The sequence below is a fragment of the Heterocephalus glaber genome, unplaced genomic scaffold (assembly GCF_053883595.1).
Source record: "Heterocephalus glaber isolate CG9 unplaced genomic scaffold, H.glaber_assembly_v1.0 deba00001498, whole genome shotgun sequence".
In the NCBI taxonomy this organism is placed as follows: Eukaryota; Metazoa; Chordata; class Mammalia; order Rodentia; family Bathyergidae; genus Heterocephalus; species Heterocephalus glaber.
In genome coordinates, this window is record NW_028258321.1 from 5,173,931 (window position 1) to 5,189,488 (window position 15,558).

The following is a 15,558-nucleotide window of genomic DNA, read 5'->3' on the forward strand; positions in this document are numbered from 1 at the left end:
AGCTCCTTCAGGCTGTGTGCCCAGGCCCACCAGTTTGCCAGAAAGGGCTTCCCCATTCTTCCTGCCATCTCAGCTTACCTGGTTCAGGCCCACTGCATTTCCGGGCAGGAGGCACATCTGTGTTCTATTCCTCATTCCTTAATGAGGCAGCCCGTCACCCCCCTGCAAGCCTGCGCCCATGGGGTCACCCAGGGGAAGCGGCTTGTCCAGGGAAAGGTTACCTGGCCAGCGTAGAAGGCCTTCTCCGGGTCAGGGATACACTGGGCGCCAAGCTCATGCTTGGGCACCAGTCCCTGCACGTCGTTGTAGAACCTCACGATGCAGCCGTAGTCCTTGGCCCTGTGGATGACGCCATGGGTCTGCAGACCAGGCTTGGCATCTTCATAGCAAGTAATAACAGGCAGTTTGGATGTAACCAGAGTTTTCTTCAGGGTCATGATCAGCTGCTTAGCTTCAGGGTCACAAAGTAAAACCTAGGGGAAGGACAGCAGCCATCAACCAGCTACCTGTTACCAAGAGAGCCACTGAGCCACAGAGCCGGCTCACCCCGTGAACCCAAAGACCACGGGTCACCCCAAGAGCCTCTATCTGTCTCCTAAGAACCTCAGCTGCAGACCCTCCTTGCTTCCCGGAGGAAGACCATCTAGGACAGTCTCCACCGTGATGCACGTCCTCTGTGACTGCTGCCAGGTACCCTCCTGATCCTGCGGTGGCAACACTCCCAGCTCACTGCCAGTGACTCCTCCCCACCTCAGCTCCGGCCCAGGCACTTTCCACGCAGGCTACCAGGATGAAAGGACCAGCCGAGCAGCTCAGTAGCACTATTAGCATAAACCAAGACTCTGACTCAGTCACCCTCATCCCTCAGATCACCTGCAGGGCCGCACTATACAAAAATATGTACCAAGCTGGGCGTGGTGGCACATGCCTGTAATAATCCCAGCACTTGGGAGGCTGAGGCAGGAGGATCGTAATAAGTTCAAGGGCACCCTGGGCTACATAGTGAGTTTGGGACCAGCCTGAACTACATGAACTAGTGAGACCCTATCTCAAAAAATCAAAAAAATAAAATTAAAAATAAAAATAAAGGGCCAGGGATTTAGCTCAGTGGTTCCAGCGCCTGCCTTGCAAGCACAAGGTCCCAAATTTGATCCCTGGTACCAAAAGCAAAAAACAAAAAATAAAAACACGTACCAGTGGGCAGCCAGTATTTTTGTTAATAATGACAAGACACATGAGAAAATCTAGAACTGGGAGTGCAGTTCAGTGGCAGAATGAGTGCTTAGCGTGCATAAGGCTCTGGGTTCAGTTCCCAGCAACAAAAGCCCCAGTCAGCAACGCTGCACTGAGCGCCACACTCACCAGGCCCTGCGCTAAGCAGGCTGCACAGTGCCGTGTTTCACCCTCTCTCGGGACCCAGCCTCTGCTGGAAACCACTGAGATCTACCGCACTGTGGGGCGTTCACGTGCCTGCAGCACACCCTACGCTCCCTCCCTACCCATCCTTCCTAGGGCAGCCCTCAGCTCTGCCCATCCAGAGGCACTGGTGTTACACAGAGCTGTTTATTAGCTACGTGACTGCAGTCAAGACACTGAGTCTTCCTAAGCTTTAACTTGCCCGCCTGCAAAGTGAGGACCATGTATCTACCTTAGGGTGCTTTGAGGGTTAAACAAAATAACACACATCACCTTACAGCCAAATGGATGCGCCTAGAGACTATACTCTTAAGTGAGGTGAATCAGACACACAAGTGTAAATATGGCATTGCCTCTCTGGTGTGCAAAACTGAAAGGGTAAATAAGGACCGAAATGTATAACAGGTATTGTGAAACAGAGTTTTCTTCAGGGTCATGATCAGCTGCTTAGCTTCAGGGTCACAAAGTAAAACCTAGGGGAAGGACAGCAGCCATCAACCAGCTACCTGTTACCAAGAGAGCCACTGAGCCACAGAGCCGGCTCACCCCGTGAACCCAAAGACCACAGGTCACCCCAAGAGTGCAAATGGAAAGGGCACAAGGGACGGGGAAGAGGGAAAAAAAACTGAGAAAAGAATGACAAAATGGAAACAGAGCTCTCATAGTAAGAAGGGGAAGTGAGGTAGTAGAGAGGGGAGGGGAGTAAGAAAAACATATGAATCAAGATATGTCATGTACAGGTACAAATGCTATACGATGAGTGTGATCATCATGCACATCTAAGTTGTACCAAGACACTTAATGTCAAGCCCCCGGCACGGCAGCTGGCACAGCACACTCGCTGCGTGTTGGCCACCATGGTAACCTCCACCATCCTGCCGCTCCGGCCCAGCCTCCTCGCCCCTCCCCTTCCAGTAATCAGACTCAGCCTGTTGCCTGTACCGATCCCTGCGGGCACACGGTCGCACGGCTTGCTCTCTTCCGGGAGGGTATTTTAGCCCCAAAGATACTACACAATTCTCAAGGACAGGGTCTCACTCTTCTCTCCTCTCGCCACGCCCAGCAATGGACGCACTGCACACATCACATGCTCTATGGGAGAGGCAGAGCTGCTCTATCCGGCCAAACCCAACACAAGCCCTTCAGGAGGCTCACCCGGCACTTGACCTCGGCGCCGACCTGGTACTTCTTCTCTGGGTTCTTCATCAGGATGTCGGCCAGGTGCGTGGCAGGCACCAGACCCCTCACTTGCTCACCCACCTTCACCAGCATCCCAAATGGCCTCATGGTCAGCACTGTGCCCTAGGGGTCCAGAGAAAGGGCACCTGGAAGCTCCAGAACATCTCCCTCCCTCTCTTACCACTGTGTGAGGTGGCCCCTTTCAAGCTCACCCTCCCAGCTAACTACACCTGGTACTGCAGTGCTCACACCCCCACAGACATAGATTTAACCAGGTTTAAAGAAGCCTTCACATCTTGGGGTTTTTTGTTTATGAAAAACGGGGAACTGAACTCAAGCCTTCACACTGAGCTATATCACCAGACTTTTTTTTTTTTGAGACAGAGTCTCTTGGGCTTGAACTTGCAATCTACCTGCCTAAGCCTCCTAGAATCCGGGGATTACAGGTGTGCACTCTACACCTGGCTCTTTCACCTCCTTCTGGCTGAACATGTACTTTCTGTCTTCCAAGAACATTCACTAAAGGAGGGAACTGTGTCTCCCAAGGAAGGGGGAGCTGTCAGCGCCACATGGCTGGAGGAGAGACGGCGCCAGCTGTCTTCGAACTGACATCCCGGGGAGCTGTTACCACAGAACTAACATGCTGGTCACTGGTTATTACCCTTCAACCACCACCAAACCCCAAATCCCAAATCCCGGGACTTAGGGCCTACTGCCTCTGGGCAGTTTAGTAGTGCCAGGTAAGAACTTGTCTAGAAATTACAAGTTACCTAAGGGAAGAGAAAGAAATTCTAGTTAGCAGGCAGAGGCAAAAAAGATGATGTCATGTTTAACAGAAGGACTAACGAGCTGAAGGGTACCCTGGAGGAGTATCAAGGTGTGTTTTCGGTCTTACCTTCACCACCGCCCCAGTTTTGATATCATGATATCTAAGGTACTGAGCTTCAATAACAGACCTACAAGGAAAGGAAAACAGGACGGATAAACCAGAACTAGACCTATGAATCCAAGGCTACCACAGTCATGCCAAGAAGGGCCTCACCTCACCCAGCCAGGAGAGCGGAGGCTGGCACAGAAGCACAGCCTCACAGGCCCATGGGCCACCAACACTTACGTCCGCAGAGAGAGCAGGGCCAGCCCGTCCATCGGGCTGTAGTCAGTAATTCTGCACTTGTGCATGTTCCCTGGCTTGAAAGTCTCGGGTCTGAAGGCATTCTTAGAATCAGAGAGATGGCTGAGCTGCAAAACATCAGGTGACTGAGGATAAGCCAATCAAGACTTCACAGCAAACTGAGACGGCGCAACACACCCATCATCTGCCATAAAACAGTACTCTGACTTTGTGTTTTTGTTCTTGAGACAGGGTCTCCTGTACAGTGCAGGCTGCCCTGAGCTATGTGGCCCAGGCTGGCCTCGAACTCCTGAGATCCTCTTGTGTCGCCCTCCCCGAGTGCTGGGATTACAGAAGTGTGCGCCACTCCGCCCAGCCTCTGATAATTTCTCTCACTCTTTACCACCATGGAATTTCAACAGGGTCAGAGAAGAGTCTAGATCATGGGTCAGTAAACTGCACTCCTAAGCCGGTGCCTATTTCTACAAACAAAATTTCTACTGGAACAGAGCCATGTCTATTCATTTACATACTGTCTACGGCTGTTTTTATGTTGTAACAACAGTTGAGTAGCTAGGTCACAGACCACAGGGCCCATAAGCCTAAAGTTTTCATTATGTGACCCTTTAATAAAAACTGCTGAGCCCTGGTCTAGATCCCAACTCCTCCTTTTTTTAGGTTTTCTGTTTCTCTGAGACAGGGCCTCACTATGCAGTTCATGCTACCTTTGAACTCACTATGTAGCCCAGGCTGGCCTCAAACTTGCAGTGATCCTCCTGCCTCAGCCTCCTGGGTGCGGGGATTACAGGCGTGTGCCACCACACAGGCTACATCCTAACTCACTCCTGAAGATACCATTAGCCAGGTATCAAACATGGCAAGCTGGTTCTGATGCATTCTAGTATAACAGGTATTGTTCTAGTCCTTACCAATAGTCTTTCCCTGTTGAAGATACCTGACAATAAGAAACCAGTATCAAGAGATGAAGGAAGCAGAAGGCAACATGTCCCAAAGTCACTCCAGTCAGGAGATCCCTGCCCAAACTAAAGACTCCGTACCCGGGCATAGGCCAGAGCCCCGTCCTTCAGCTTGAAGGTGGCCCCTGCCTTGTTGAAAAAGCCCTGGACAGGGACATCTTTCATCACAGCTCCAAGGTGCTGGCAAGAGAGCTGGGTGAGTGGGCGTCCAGGCTGCAAGAAGATGGGGCGCAGGCTCAGGCGCACAGCTCTGGTCCGAGGATGCACACAGAGGATGCAGGCCCTCACCTGGACAGAAGAAAGGGCAAGGATGAGCCAGAGGCCATGGGAGACAGCGAGACTGACCTTCTCTTTTGTTCTTCTGAGACACACTATGCAGTTCAGGATGGCCTTGAATTCACCACGTATCCTCCACTGGCTCTGAACTAGCAGCGATCCACCTGCCTCGGCCTCCCAAATGCTGGGATTGCAGGTGCTCCACCACACCTGGCTCAGAGTAGACTTTCTGAGGGCCAAGACTACCCATGCGCTGACTAAGAATGTAAGCACTAAAATCTTTAGTTAAGTAAGTACTAAGGACAGCCTGCGTAATCAAGCAGTGTATGGAAAGCCAAAATGTCCCAGAGGGCTTTGTCTGACCAAATCAGTGCTTACCCGAGGTTAGGAAAACATAGGCCAGGGGTCCCCTCAACACCAAGGAGCGATGGATGTACAACAAAAAGTGCGTACTGGTGTCACTACACCCTAGGCTTCTCTGAACATGCCCCGAAAGCCTGCTGTGATCACAGAGCATCTTAACTTCTTACATAAACACGACTGCAGGAAGAAGCGCTACCACAGTCACCGGAAACTCAACACAGCTGAACAGAGGAGCCTCGCTGGAGCTACTCAGAGAAAATCAACTAAAAACACAGGTAACTAGAAGGCAGGGAAACACATCCTGAGGCCAAAATCAGTCTGAAGTAAGAGAGTTGTAGATCAAACAAAACATAGGCACAGGACTTTATAAAACAGCAAAGCAGCCCACAGGGCTGATCGTGGCGCCATCATCTTGGGAAAGGAATCACCAAAATGCCGACACTGTTGTCACTAGGTGGTAGGAAAAATGATTTTCTCTTTAAAATCTTTATAGTGGGCCGGGGGTTTAGCTCAGTGGTGCTGCTGCCTGCCTTGCAAGCAAGCGCAAGGTCCTAAGTTCAATCCCCAGTACCAAAAAAAAAATTCTGAAAAACATACTTGGATTTTCTTTCTAAATATCCACATTGAATATAATTTAAATACTTTTGTAAGTATAGAAGTCACCCAGGGTTAATCACTATTAACATTTGATTGCATAGTCTTCTAGCATTTTAGCTGGATGTACTTTGTTTCCTTTTAAAATCTAGAATACTACTCTAAATAAATAAATACGTTGATCCAGTATACTGCTGTAGAACTCGAACCTGCCCCCCACGATGCTGAGCATGGAACTCCCGGCTTTGCACATGCTAGGCAAGCCCTCTACCTCTGAGCTACACCCCAGACCTCACAGAACTTTTTTTTTGTACCGGGGATCGAACTCAGGACCTTGCGCTTGCGAGGCAGAGGTAGGTGCAGTGCCACCGAGCTAAATCCCTCGTCCTAGAATATTTTAAAGTCCATTTTTCTATTTAAACATATAATTCTCCTTTGTTAAATACTTTTCATCGTGGTCCACACCTGTAATCCCAGCACTTGGGTGGCTGAGACAGGAGGACTGCCATGAGTTCAAAGCCAGCCTGGGCTACATGGTGAGTTCAAGACTGGCCAAAACTATATAGCAAGACCCTGTCTAAAAAGACAAAACAAAACAAAACAAACCAACAACTACAAAAAAAAGCAAATGAGGGCCAGGGATTTAGCTCAGTGGTGTTGCCGTCTGCCTCATAAGCGCAAGGTCCCAAGTTCGAGCTGGGTATGGAAAAAAAAAAACACAAATGATTTACTACCCCTCAATCAAACTATGGGGCATGGAGTGAAGAGTGCCGTTTCCTACGCTGCACCTGACTCTTCTCCAGCCTCTGCCAACCACTGTAGCTTCTCATGCTCCCTCCAAAACACTTTCCATCACCCCTCACCTCCTCTGCAGACCTGCACACCTCAGTCCCAGGACCAGCCTGACGCTAGTGGGACAATGGACAGCTGCCTGAGACACAGCTGGAATCGAGAAAAGATCAGGACAACATTTCTTACTGCTTGGTTTGAGAAATATGTTCCAACTTTCTTGGAATCCAGATGCATGAAGTCGACCAGGCCGGTGAAGAACGTGAGGAAGTTCAGGGTAAGGCCAAACTGAGTCACCTGGAGATAAACAGAACGAGTTGTTTCTCTGAAGGAACCAGGGTTGTGGGAGACACTGCTCACAGCACTCAGTGCCACATTATCCCTGACAATCCCTGGCAATCTCTCTTCCTGTAAACGAAGTGGCAAGACAACTCCAAGCAGGGGCTGTTCTTCTACTTAGTAACCTCATCTCCCTCTAGCTGAAGAGCTGCCATCAATCCTCCCATCCCCCGGATTTCTTAATGGGATGCAAGGACCTTACACAAGTATCTTCGGGAACTACCAGCCGAACAACTCAAATAAACTGTGGCTAACTTGAGTATTTGTCTAGACCAAATGCTTAAAGAAGGAAAGAGAATGACTGAGAACAAGCTGAGTCTCCCTCCAGCGCCTCCCCAAAACTGAGATGCCAAGCACCTCAAAAGAGGTCAGTGAGAGAGGAAACTCAACCAAGAAACCGAGTCAGCTTCCCCAGCCCCTCTTCATACCCGCGTGACCATCCCTCTCCCCCTCCACAGAAAACAGGAAGTTCATTCTCTGTGAAAGCCCTGTCAGAATCAAACCACAGGAGAATGCAAACCCTAAAGATGTGGATAAAGAGAAATTCTGAGAATCACATAGATAAGAAGACGTGCGGAGCGGGATTTAGCTCAGTGGTTCCGCCGTCTGCCCCGTAAGCGCAAGGACTGGAGTTGATCCCCGGCGCCAAAAACCAAAAACTAACAAAAAGACATGCGGTCTCTTTCTCCCACACTCTCAGCCACGTTTACACCCTCCAGAGTGCAGATTACTAGATCCTTTCTAGAGAAATCTACCATGCCAGAGACGACCTACAACAGTGACATCTGGAGGCTGTCCACAGAAAATCTGCAAGCTCCTGTTTCTGACAGTGAAGTCAATCAACAAAGGCAACCTAATTTTAAAACAGGGAAAGGATCTCTGAGCAGACATTTCTCCAAGTTATGCAAAAGGCTACTAAAGATGCTCAACCCCATTAGTCATTAGAGAAATACAAATCATAATCACACTGAGATACCACTTTGCACCTGGACTATAAGACCAGGTCTCAAAATATCAAAACCAAGGAAAAAGCAAAACTCAATGCCTAAGATCAATAAATGAAGAAATATGACCGGAAGTTTCTTACTTGGAAATATGGAGAGAAATTTCAAAAGCTAAAAAAATTAATGGTAGGGATTAGAAGAGATGACATAGTTCATTATAAGCCTTTTAATATCATTTGACCTTTAAGATCTGTTCAAAAGAAATAAAATATGAGCCAAATATGTAACTTTACATTTTCTAGCAATCATATTTTAAAATCTACAAACGGAAGAGTTTTCTTCCCCCCAGCACTGGGAATCAAACGTAGGGTCTCTGGCAAGCACTCTACCACTGAGCCACCCCCTCACCTTGCAATTTGTTTTAGTAACAGTTTGCTTAACCCAGTATGTCCAAATTACTTCCAACAAATGGCACTGGCCACATTTCAATATGTCAACGGCCACATGTGACTAATGGCTACCCTATCCAACAGCACAGTTTTAGATGGCATGTACATTAGTACTTTAATAACTACTTTTATTTTAGAAAATGGTAGTAACATGAACAGCTTACCTTCTGTACCTGGGCTTTGACCACTAGTCCTGGAAGCAAGTTGTTAAGACTCCAGTTTTGCTCCTGGGTAGCAATGGCAGTAGAAATCGCTGACTGCTCTATGGACAGGCTAGCAACTCCTCCACTGCTTTTCACCTCCTCAATGATGCAGTTCAGGTATTGACCCACTTTCAATTTAGCACCTGTAGGCCCAATCCCGACCCCAAAAGGGAAAATACCTCTCTGAGAAGGACCTTTAACATGGGCCCAAGCAACACCAGAACACAATCAGGGCTTTCCTTCCCAGTGAGCATCCAATATTCCCCACATTCCCAACCTCTACAGCACCGGTTACAAGAAAGGAATGAAGTTGCCCTAAGTCATCTGGAATCCAACTGCCCTACAAAACTATGGAAATTCCAATAAGCTGGAAAAGTGCTGGGGGCTGAAATACAGTAGACTCTTCTGGGTGAGGAAAAGTGAAAACTGGCCCATCAGTGCGTGGTGAGACCCTAGCACTCCCTGGCCTTTCAACATCTTCTCTCCTCTATCAGTGAGGACGAAGCACTGATTTCCCCAAAGCCAAACAGTCTTAGGTCGCCATTCTGTCACACTCTCACCAGAGTGGCATTTAAATACTACCCTCATATGCACCACCTCACTACCAGGTACGAGCCTCTCTTCCTGCCCTCACCTTTGTTCTTCTGTCGGATGTATTCCTGGGCTTTCTGCAGCGGCAGAAAAGCTCTGGTCCCGACAACACCAATGTCCACTAGGTAGCCATGATCTTCCAGGCTGGACACGGTACCTGTCAGCAGCTGGGAGAGGAAACATACCCAAAAGTTCAGAGGTTATAGGACGCGTGACATCAATTAGCAAAAGTGAATGCTCCCACCATTAATCTCCATGCTGTCCCATGATTACAGCTCCCACTTTCAACTTTAAACCACAATACCACTAGACAATGCAAGAGGGACAAGACATGTTGTGCAAAGGACAAACCACATGGCCTTAAAAGGCCACTCCCAAGTGACAGCTGCCAAGAAAATCCAGAGCTCCCCTTCTAGCCATTAGTGTCTCTCAAGCAGCTCCAAGACTCAGAAACCCCACCAACCTCCTCTCCATTCACGTGAAGCACTACGGCTCTGACATTACCTCCTTGGTCTTTGTTAAGTCACACTTTCGAGACTTATTTCCTCAAATGCAGGAGGAGAGTATCTACCTGCTTACAGGTTTGCTGTGGGACTACACAAGATAAAGTGCCTGTAACGCCACCTGTCATGGAACAGGCTTTTGATATCTGTCCATTCCCTGCAATCTGGCTTACCATTATTACCTTTATACCCAACTAACTCCTACCAAACTTCCCAGGCCTTTCCCAAATCCCACTGCTTCGCACCAAACACTGCAAGATCATCTCCATTTCCTGCCCCTTAACTCCCAGGGTACTTGTACCAGTACAGCTTACTTTTCTTCATATACTGGACTTGGAGGCTCTGCGCCAGAACTAGTTTTTCCAGAATCGCCATGAGGGTAGATACAAAGTAGTGGGACACACGTGAACACAGCTGGTAGATGAACTGCCCTGTCTACCTGTCTCCTGCTCTCAAGAGGGGCCTCAAACATTTCACATGAGTGCCAGAGCCCTCTGAAAAAACACTAACTTTGTGAGGCATGATGAAGAACTCTTCACTGTCACCAAGTTCCCCAGAAGGCTCCCTGCAGGGATTTTATTAGACACCAGGAGTCAGATGTGGTGGCATATACCTGTAACCCCAGCACTTCGGAGGCTGAGGCAGAAGGATTGCCATGAGTTTGAGGCCAGCCTGAACTACAAAGGACCCTGCCTCAGAAAACCAAAAAACAACAAAAAAACAAAACAAACAAAAATCTGGACTTGCTTCCCCTGTCTCCTCTGCAACATAATGAAATTAGGTTCATGTTTTCAACATTCATTAATCACTCAAGCACCCAGGAAGCCTTCCCTCCAGGACAAGACTCACTTCTGTGTGCAGCGGTTAAGCTAAAAACAAAGGGTAGCCCCAGCCAGAACGCCCAGGGCCCAGGGCAGGGAGAAGGGACAGGGCCAGCTCCTCATGCCTGACCCAGATACGTACCATGCCAGGCTTCAGGGCCTCAGCACTCAGCACTCTGTTCACATTTTTGGGGTTCAGAGAGAGCTTGACACTCTTTTTGCCTCTCTCTGTGATGCTCACACTGCTTACCACACATCTCACCAGCATTCCAGGTGAGAAAAGTTCAGGCAAACGGAGTAGGTCCTGCATAGTGCGAACAAGAAAAACCTGATACACACCTTCTCTCTGAACCAAGAATCCACTACCCAGCCTTGACCCTCCCTCCTCAAAGAATGCAAAAGGTGGAAGAACAGTAACCACTGTGCCTACAAAGCTACACGGTTCTGCAGCCACGGTTCACAGCTTTTAATTTTAGCACAATTCCTCCAAATATTTCCACGTAATAGGCAAACACCAATGACTTGTCAAGACCTGTCTCTATTTAACTGTTTCCACTTCATCTACTCTGTAAACTACTCTCCACCCCCCATTCTACACTTCTTTTTTTTGGTACGGGGGATCAAACTCTGGTCCTTGCGCTTGCAAAGCAGGCGGCGGAACCCCTGAGCTAACTCCCCGGCGCCCCCATTCTAAACTTTATCTCCCCCCAAAGTCACCAGTAAGTCTACACCACTAAACCCAATGGTCTGTCTTGCAATCCTTTCTTACGTGACATATATTTACTTTTTACTTATTTATGCGTGCACGCTGTGGACTGAGCCCAAGGCTTCATGCAAGCTCATTATGTGCTCTACCACTGAGTTACACTCCAGCCCTCTCATACAACCTTTAAGAAGGACTTAACACTACTATTCCTTTCTCTACACATCTCCTCCCTGGCTTCCAAGGCCCTTTACGTGGCCCCTACTGCTTTACTTGACAGCAACTTTCCTTCAACGTGACAATTAAAATGAAAATGTTTTTATTCTATATTCAGTCGTTCAGACTCTTCTCATTCTAATTTGGTCCCCATAAGCCACTTTGTCCCTCTTCATACCTCGCCACTGTCTCCAGCCCAGACTTCTCCACACCCAGCACCCAGGGGATGGCTCAACTGTGCCTCTAACTCAACGTACCGAAAAGGGCAGTCTCAATCACCTCTTCCATGCGGTCAGGTACAACAGACCTGGACCTGCCTCCCTCTCCCTTACTGTCAACCCTGAAGTTTTCATCAGGCCATAGCTTCTTTCTCAGTTCTTGGTGGATCCTGGACACAAGATGCCATCAATCTCACAGCCTTGACTACTAAAATTACCTCCTAACTGATCTCTAGCAACTTCTGCCTTTTTAACCTATTTGCTATGGTGTCTACCTATCACCCACCGCAATCGAACATCTCGAAACGTTTAGAATTTGCACCAACCTTAACACAGTCTGCAAGCCATGGATGAGCAGGTTTCCACTCAGCTCTCCATCCCACCCCACCCCACTCTCCCTTGCTCTCCCTGCTCCACCATACTGGTCTTCTCTGTTACACAGCATTCTGCTTCTACCTGAACCCTCTTTCTTCTGTCCTTCAGGCTTCCGCTCAAACAGCCCTTCCTTATGGAGGCCTTCTTGGCTCACAGGACTAAGTCAAAAGCCCCCTTAATTGTTTAAAAAATAACACACAAACCCCTTATTACAAATTCTCATGGCACCTGAGCCTTTTCAATTGAGCACTTAGGAAAAGTGGTAATTTTACATCCATTGGGGATTTCCCTCACCTTCAGAGGTTCTTCTTGAGCCACCTGCTCATTCAGCTTTTTGGTGTAGGCATCACAGATTTCAGTCACTTGCACAAACCCCTGGAGGCCATTGGGGAGACTGATCACCAGTTCCAGCTCATTTACCTCTTTGACACAACCCAAAATCCGCATTCCTTCACATAGGGACTAGAAAAGAAAAAGTAAACTGTGCATAATAAGAAAGAGAACAATGATAGAGAAGTTAGGGAGTCTAGCTTCGAGCCCCAATGCTGGCATTTAAAAGCTATAGATAATTAGTAAATAAACAGAAAAACAGAGTAGATACCTGAGAGTTATCAATTCTCTGGCCACACACTATGCGAGGGCTAGAGCAGGAAACAGCGCTGATGGCCCTGCTTCGCTGGAGGACATCTTTGCCCTTCAGTGCATCCCCAGCAACCCAAACCCAAATGCCTGGTGGTTGACCCAGGAAGAAGGTGGGCAGCAGGAAGAGGCAGTGTGCAGCACCCGTGTGGCTCTGATGGGCACAACCCCACACAGCTCCCAGGACCCAGACATCAGCACGCGCAGATTTTCACGAGGAACCAGGGTTAGGTTTCCACAGGAAACCTCTAGTTCTCTACTGTTGACACCTCGGTGAATAATTTTTTTTTTTCAAAGCATGAAGGACAAACACTCCTGTAGGCTGAATCTGAATCTTTTCCCCTGAGAATCATGTGGCTTTCTTTTCTGTTTTACAACTAACATAAATTGGAAGTTATAATCTAAAAGTTTAAGAAACGTTAGGACCACATCACTTCTCTGAGGTAGATATATATCTATTTTATTTATTTATTTATTTATTTTTGGTACCGGGTCCTTGTGCTTGCGCAGCAGGCGGTGAAACCACTGAGCTAAATCCCCGGCCCAGTAGATGTATAGCTACGAAAGGAATGAGTAGGATTAGAATGACTGCCAAAGTTCACTGGCAATTCTAACCTCTGAATCTACTACTATGTAAATCCAATGAAAATACCAGCAAGACCACATCACCTTAAAAAAGAAAAAAAAAATTCCAGGCACTCGTTAGCAATCAAAGGAAATAACGCTCAATTCTCAGCACAATTTGGAAAAATCTCTAGACACACAAGTGAAATACTTATGCATGTATACATGTACGGGAAAAAAGAATGGGGAAAGAAAACGGAAAGAACACACACAAACTTCACTGAACAAAGTAGTATGTTAAAAGAAAACCACACTTAACAAACCTCAACGCTAAGGATTTCAAGCTTCTCTTTTACAGACTTGCCCCCTTCTCTCTTCTCAATTTTCAACTTTTTTGTTTTTGCTGGGCCTTTCTGGTTCTTTTTCCTTTTGGTGGATTCTTCTTCATTGGAAATCTAAAGGGGAAAAATGATGCACAGAGGTCCAAAACGTGAGAAGTAGCAAATCCCTCACATCCCCTGTACCTTTTGGATTATGCATCACCTTCTGCTATTCTGTTACTCCCCGACTCCCCGCCATCCCACTCCCAAATGCTTCCATGACAAGCTATGTACTTTCAACTAAATATATAATCTCCCTGAGCCTCAGTTTCTTATCGTGGAATTGGAATTTATACTTTATTAAATAAAATAGTTGGAAAGATCACATAATATAAACATAAGACCATACTTCAAAAGTCATTTCCCTTCCCTCTGGCACTTATACTCTACTCCAGGTAAAACCACAAATTTTAATAAAAATTCTGCCAGTTATATGTGCTAAGGACCCCTTTTAAAAATACAATGATCAGGGCCGGGGATGTAGCTCAGTGGTTCCGCCGCCTGCCCTGCGAGCGCAAGGACCCAAGTTCGATCCCCAGTACCCCAAAAAAAGATCAAACTGCTTTTTTTCCATCCTTAATCAACACGGCACAGAATCCATAAGGACAAAGTACACTTCAAACTCAAAATAGTAAATGCCACGCTTTAATAAAAGATATGGCTTTCATGTTGTTGCAGTCTAACAATTTCAATTTATAGAAATGTATCTTAGGAAGAAACAAAACTACAAAGTAAGGATTATTCTTCACTAGGTTGCTAAAAAGAAGGTTCCTACTGATTTTCTCCCAAGAAAGCATGCTGCTTACGTCAAATAAGTTGTCATGTTCAACTAACTGCTGGTAAGATTTCTCTGACTTGTGGATCTTTCTTGTACCCCCTCGCGGAAAGTTTTCTTCTAGGGCTGCCATGTCTGGGGCTCCTGAAAACAATGCAAAGAATAACCATGAAATGTAGCAGTGGTCCAGGTTTCATAAAGGCTGGAATCGATGGACAAAAGAACCTTCTAGTAATGTTCTGGGCAGGAGTCAGGGCTATGACAGATGGTTAGGATGTGAGACCCCAGTTACTCCATATATCACTTTTCCAAAGATTTCTGCTTCAAAACTACAAACCACACACCTTTCTCCATGAAAAGGAGTTAGATTCAGTGTAGGATATAGTCATTAAGTAGCTACAATTATATGTCAGACATACATAAATGAATATATAAACCCTTACCTTTAAAAGCACACATTTAGATGATAAAACAGTAATACAAGCAATCTAAAATACAAACCAAATTATATACTATAAGCAAAGAGGTAGGAATGACAGACTTCTATAAAGGAGGCATGCTTCAAAAGGAGATGCTTTTGAGCTCAATGTTATAAGACAAACAGTCTAACAAGCAGAAAAGTAATACAAGCATACAAGACAACATGGTGGAGCACACCTGTGATCCCAGGACTTGGGGAAGCTGAGGCAGGAGGATCACTCGGAGTTAAGAGGCCAGCCTGAGCTACACAGTGTTACTGTTTAAAAAAAAAAAAAGAAACAGAAAAAAATTCTATTATTCAATAAACACCAGCAATCTGCATATTAACCATTCAAAGGATTGGTGCTCCCTTTCTTTGAAAATTTGTTTGATTAAGTACAAGAGGGAGAAAGCATAATAATTGGAGTTAAGTTTTAAAAGACAGGTTAGGGTTTGGGGGTAAGATATTAAATTAGAAATAGCTTATGTTTATTTTGACAAGCCAGATCCTTACCTGGGAGAAGAGACAGGACAGAAATCAAGAAAAATATACTTCAGGCTACTCAGTGGACAGGAAAAGAGAAGACTGAAGGCAAGTAAATCAGGGAAAAGGGCTCAAATGCAGTTCAGCAGAGGAACCGGAACTAGATGGAAGTTAGAACAGCCCGGTTCTG

The 15,558-nt window shown here is 46.7% G+C and overlaps 1 protein-coding gene across 5 annotated transcripts in view; it reads right to left on the reverse strand.

Moving 5' to 3' along the window:
* The window catches only part of Pdcd11 (programmed cell death 11), a 41,112-nt gene that overhangs the window by 24,988 nt on the left and 566 nt on the right, over positions 1-15,558 (reverse strand). For 3 of the 5 annotated variants that reach the window (XM_087185735.1, XM_087185733.1, XM_087185734.1), the window contains exons 2-14: positions 15,083-15,161; positions 14,457-14,569; positions 13,594-13,725; positions 12,362-12,529; positions 10,698-10,859; positions 9,275-9,398; positions 8,602-8,783; positions 6,895-7,002; positions 4,765-4,971; positions 3,710-3,834; positions 3,491-3,551; positions 2,572-2,718; positions 222-473 (exon numbers count right to left, since the gene is read on the reverse strand). In XM_087185735.1, coding sequence (XP_087041861.1) covers positions 222-473; positions 2,572-2,718; positions 3,491-3,551; positions 3,710-3,834; positions 4,765-4,971; positions 6,895-7,002; positions 8,602-8,783; positions 9,275-9,398; positions 10,698-10,859; positions 12,362-12,529; positions 13,594-13,725; positions 14,457-14,558 — 1,770 coding nt within the window. In that variant the 5' untranslated portion in view covers positions 14,559-14,569; positions 15,083-15,161. Of the gene's footprint in view, positions 1-221; positions 474-2,571; positions 2,719-3,490; positions 3,552-3,709; positions 3,835-4,764; positions 4,972-6,894; positions 7,003-8,601; positions 8,784-9,274; positions 9,399-10,697; positions 10,860-12,361; positions 12,530-13,593; positions 13,726-14,456; positions 14,570-15,080; positions 15,162-15,558 lie in introns of all 5 variants that reach the window. The other 2 variants (XM_087185732.1, XM_021245605.2) reach the window with 2 other exon arrangements.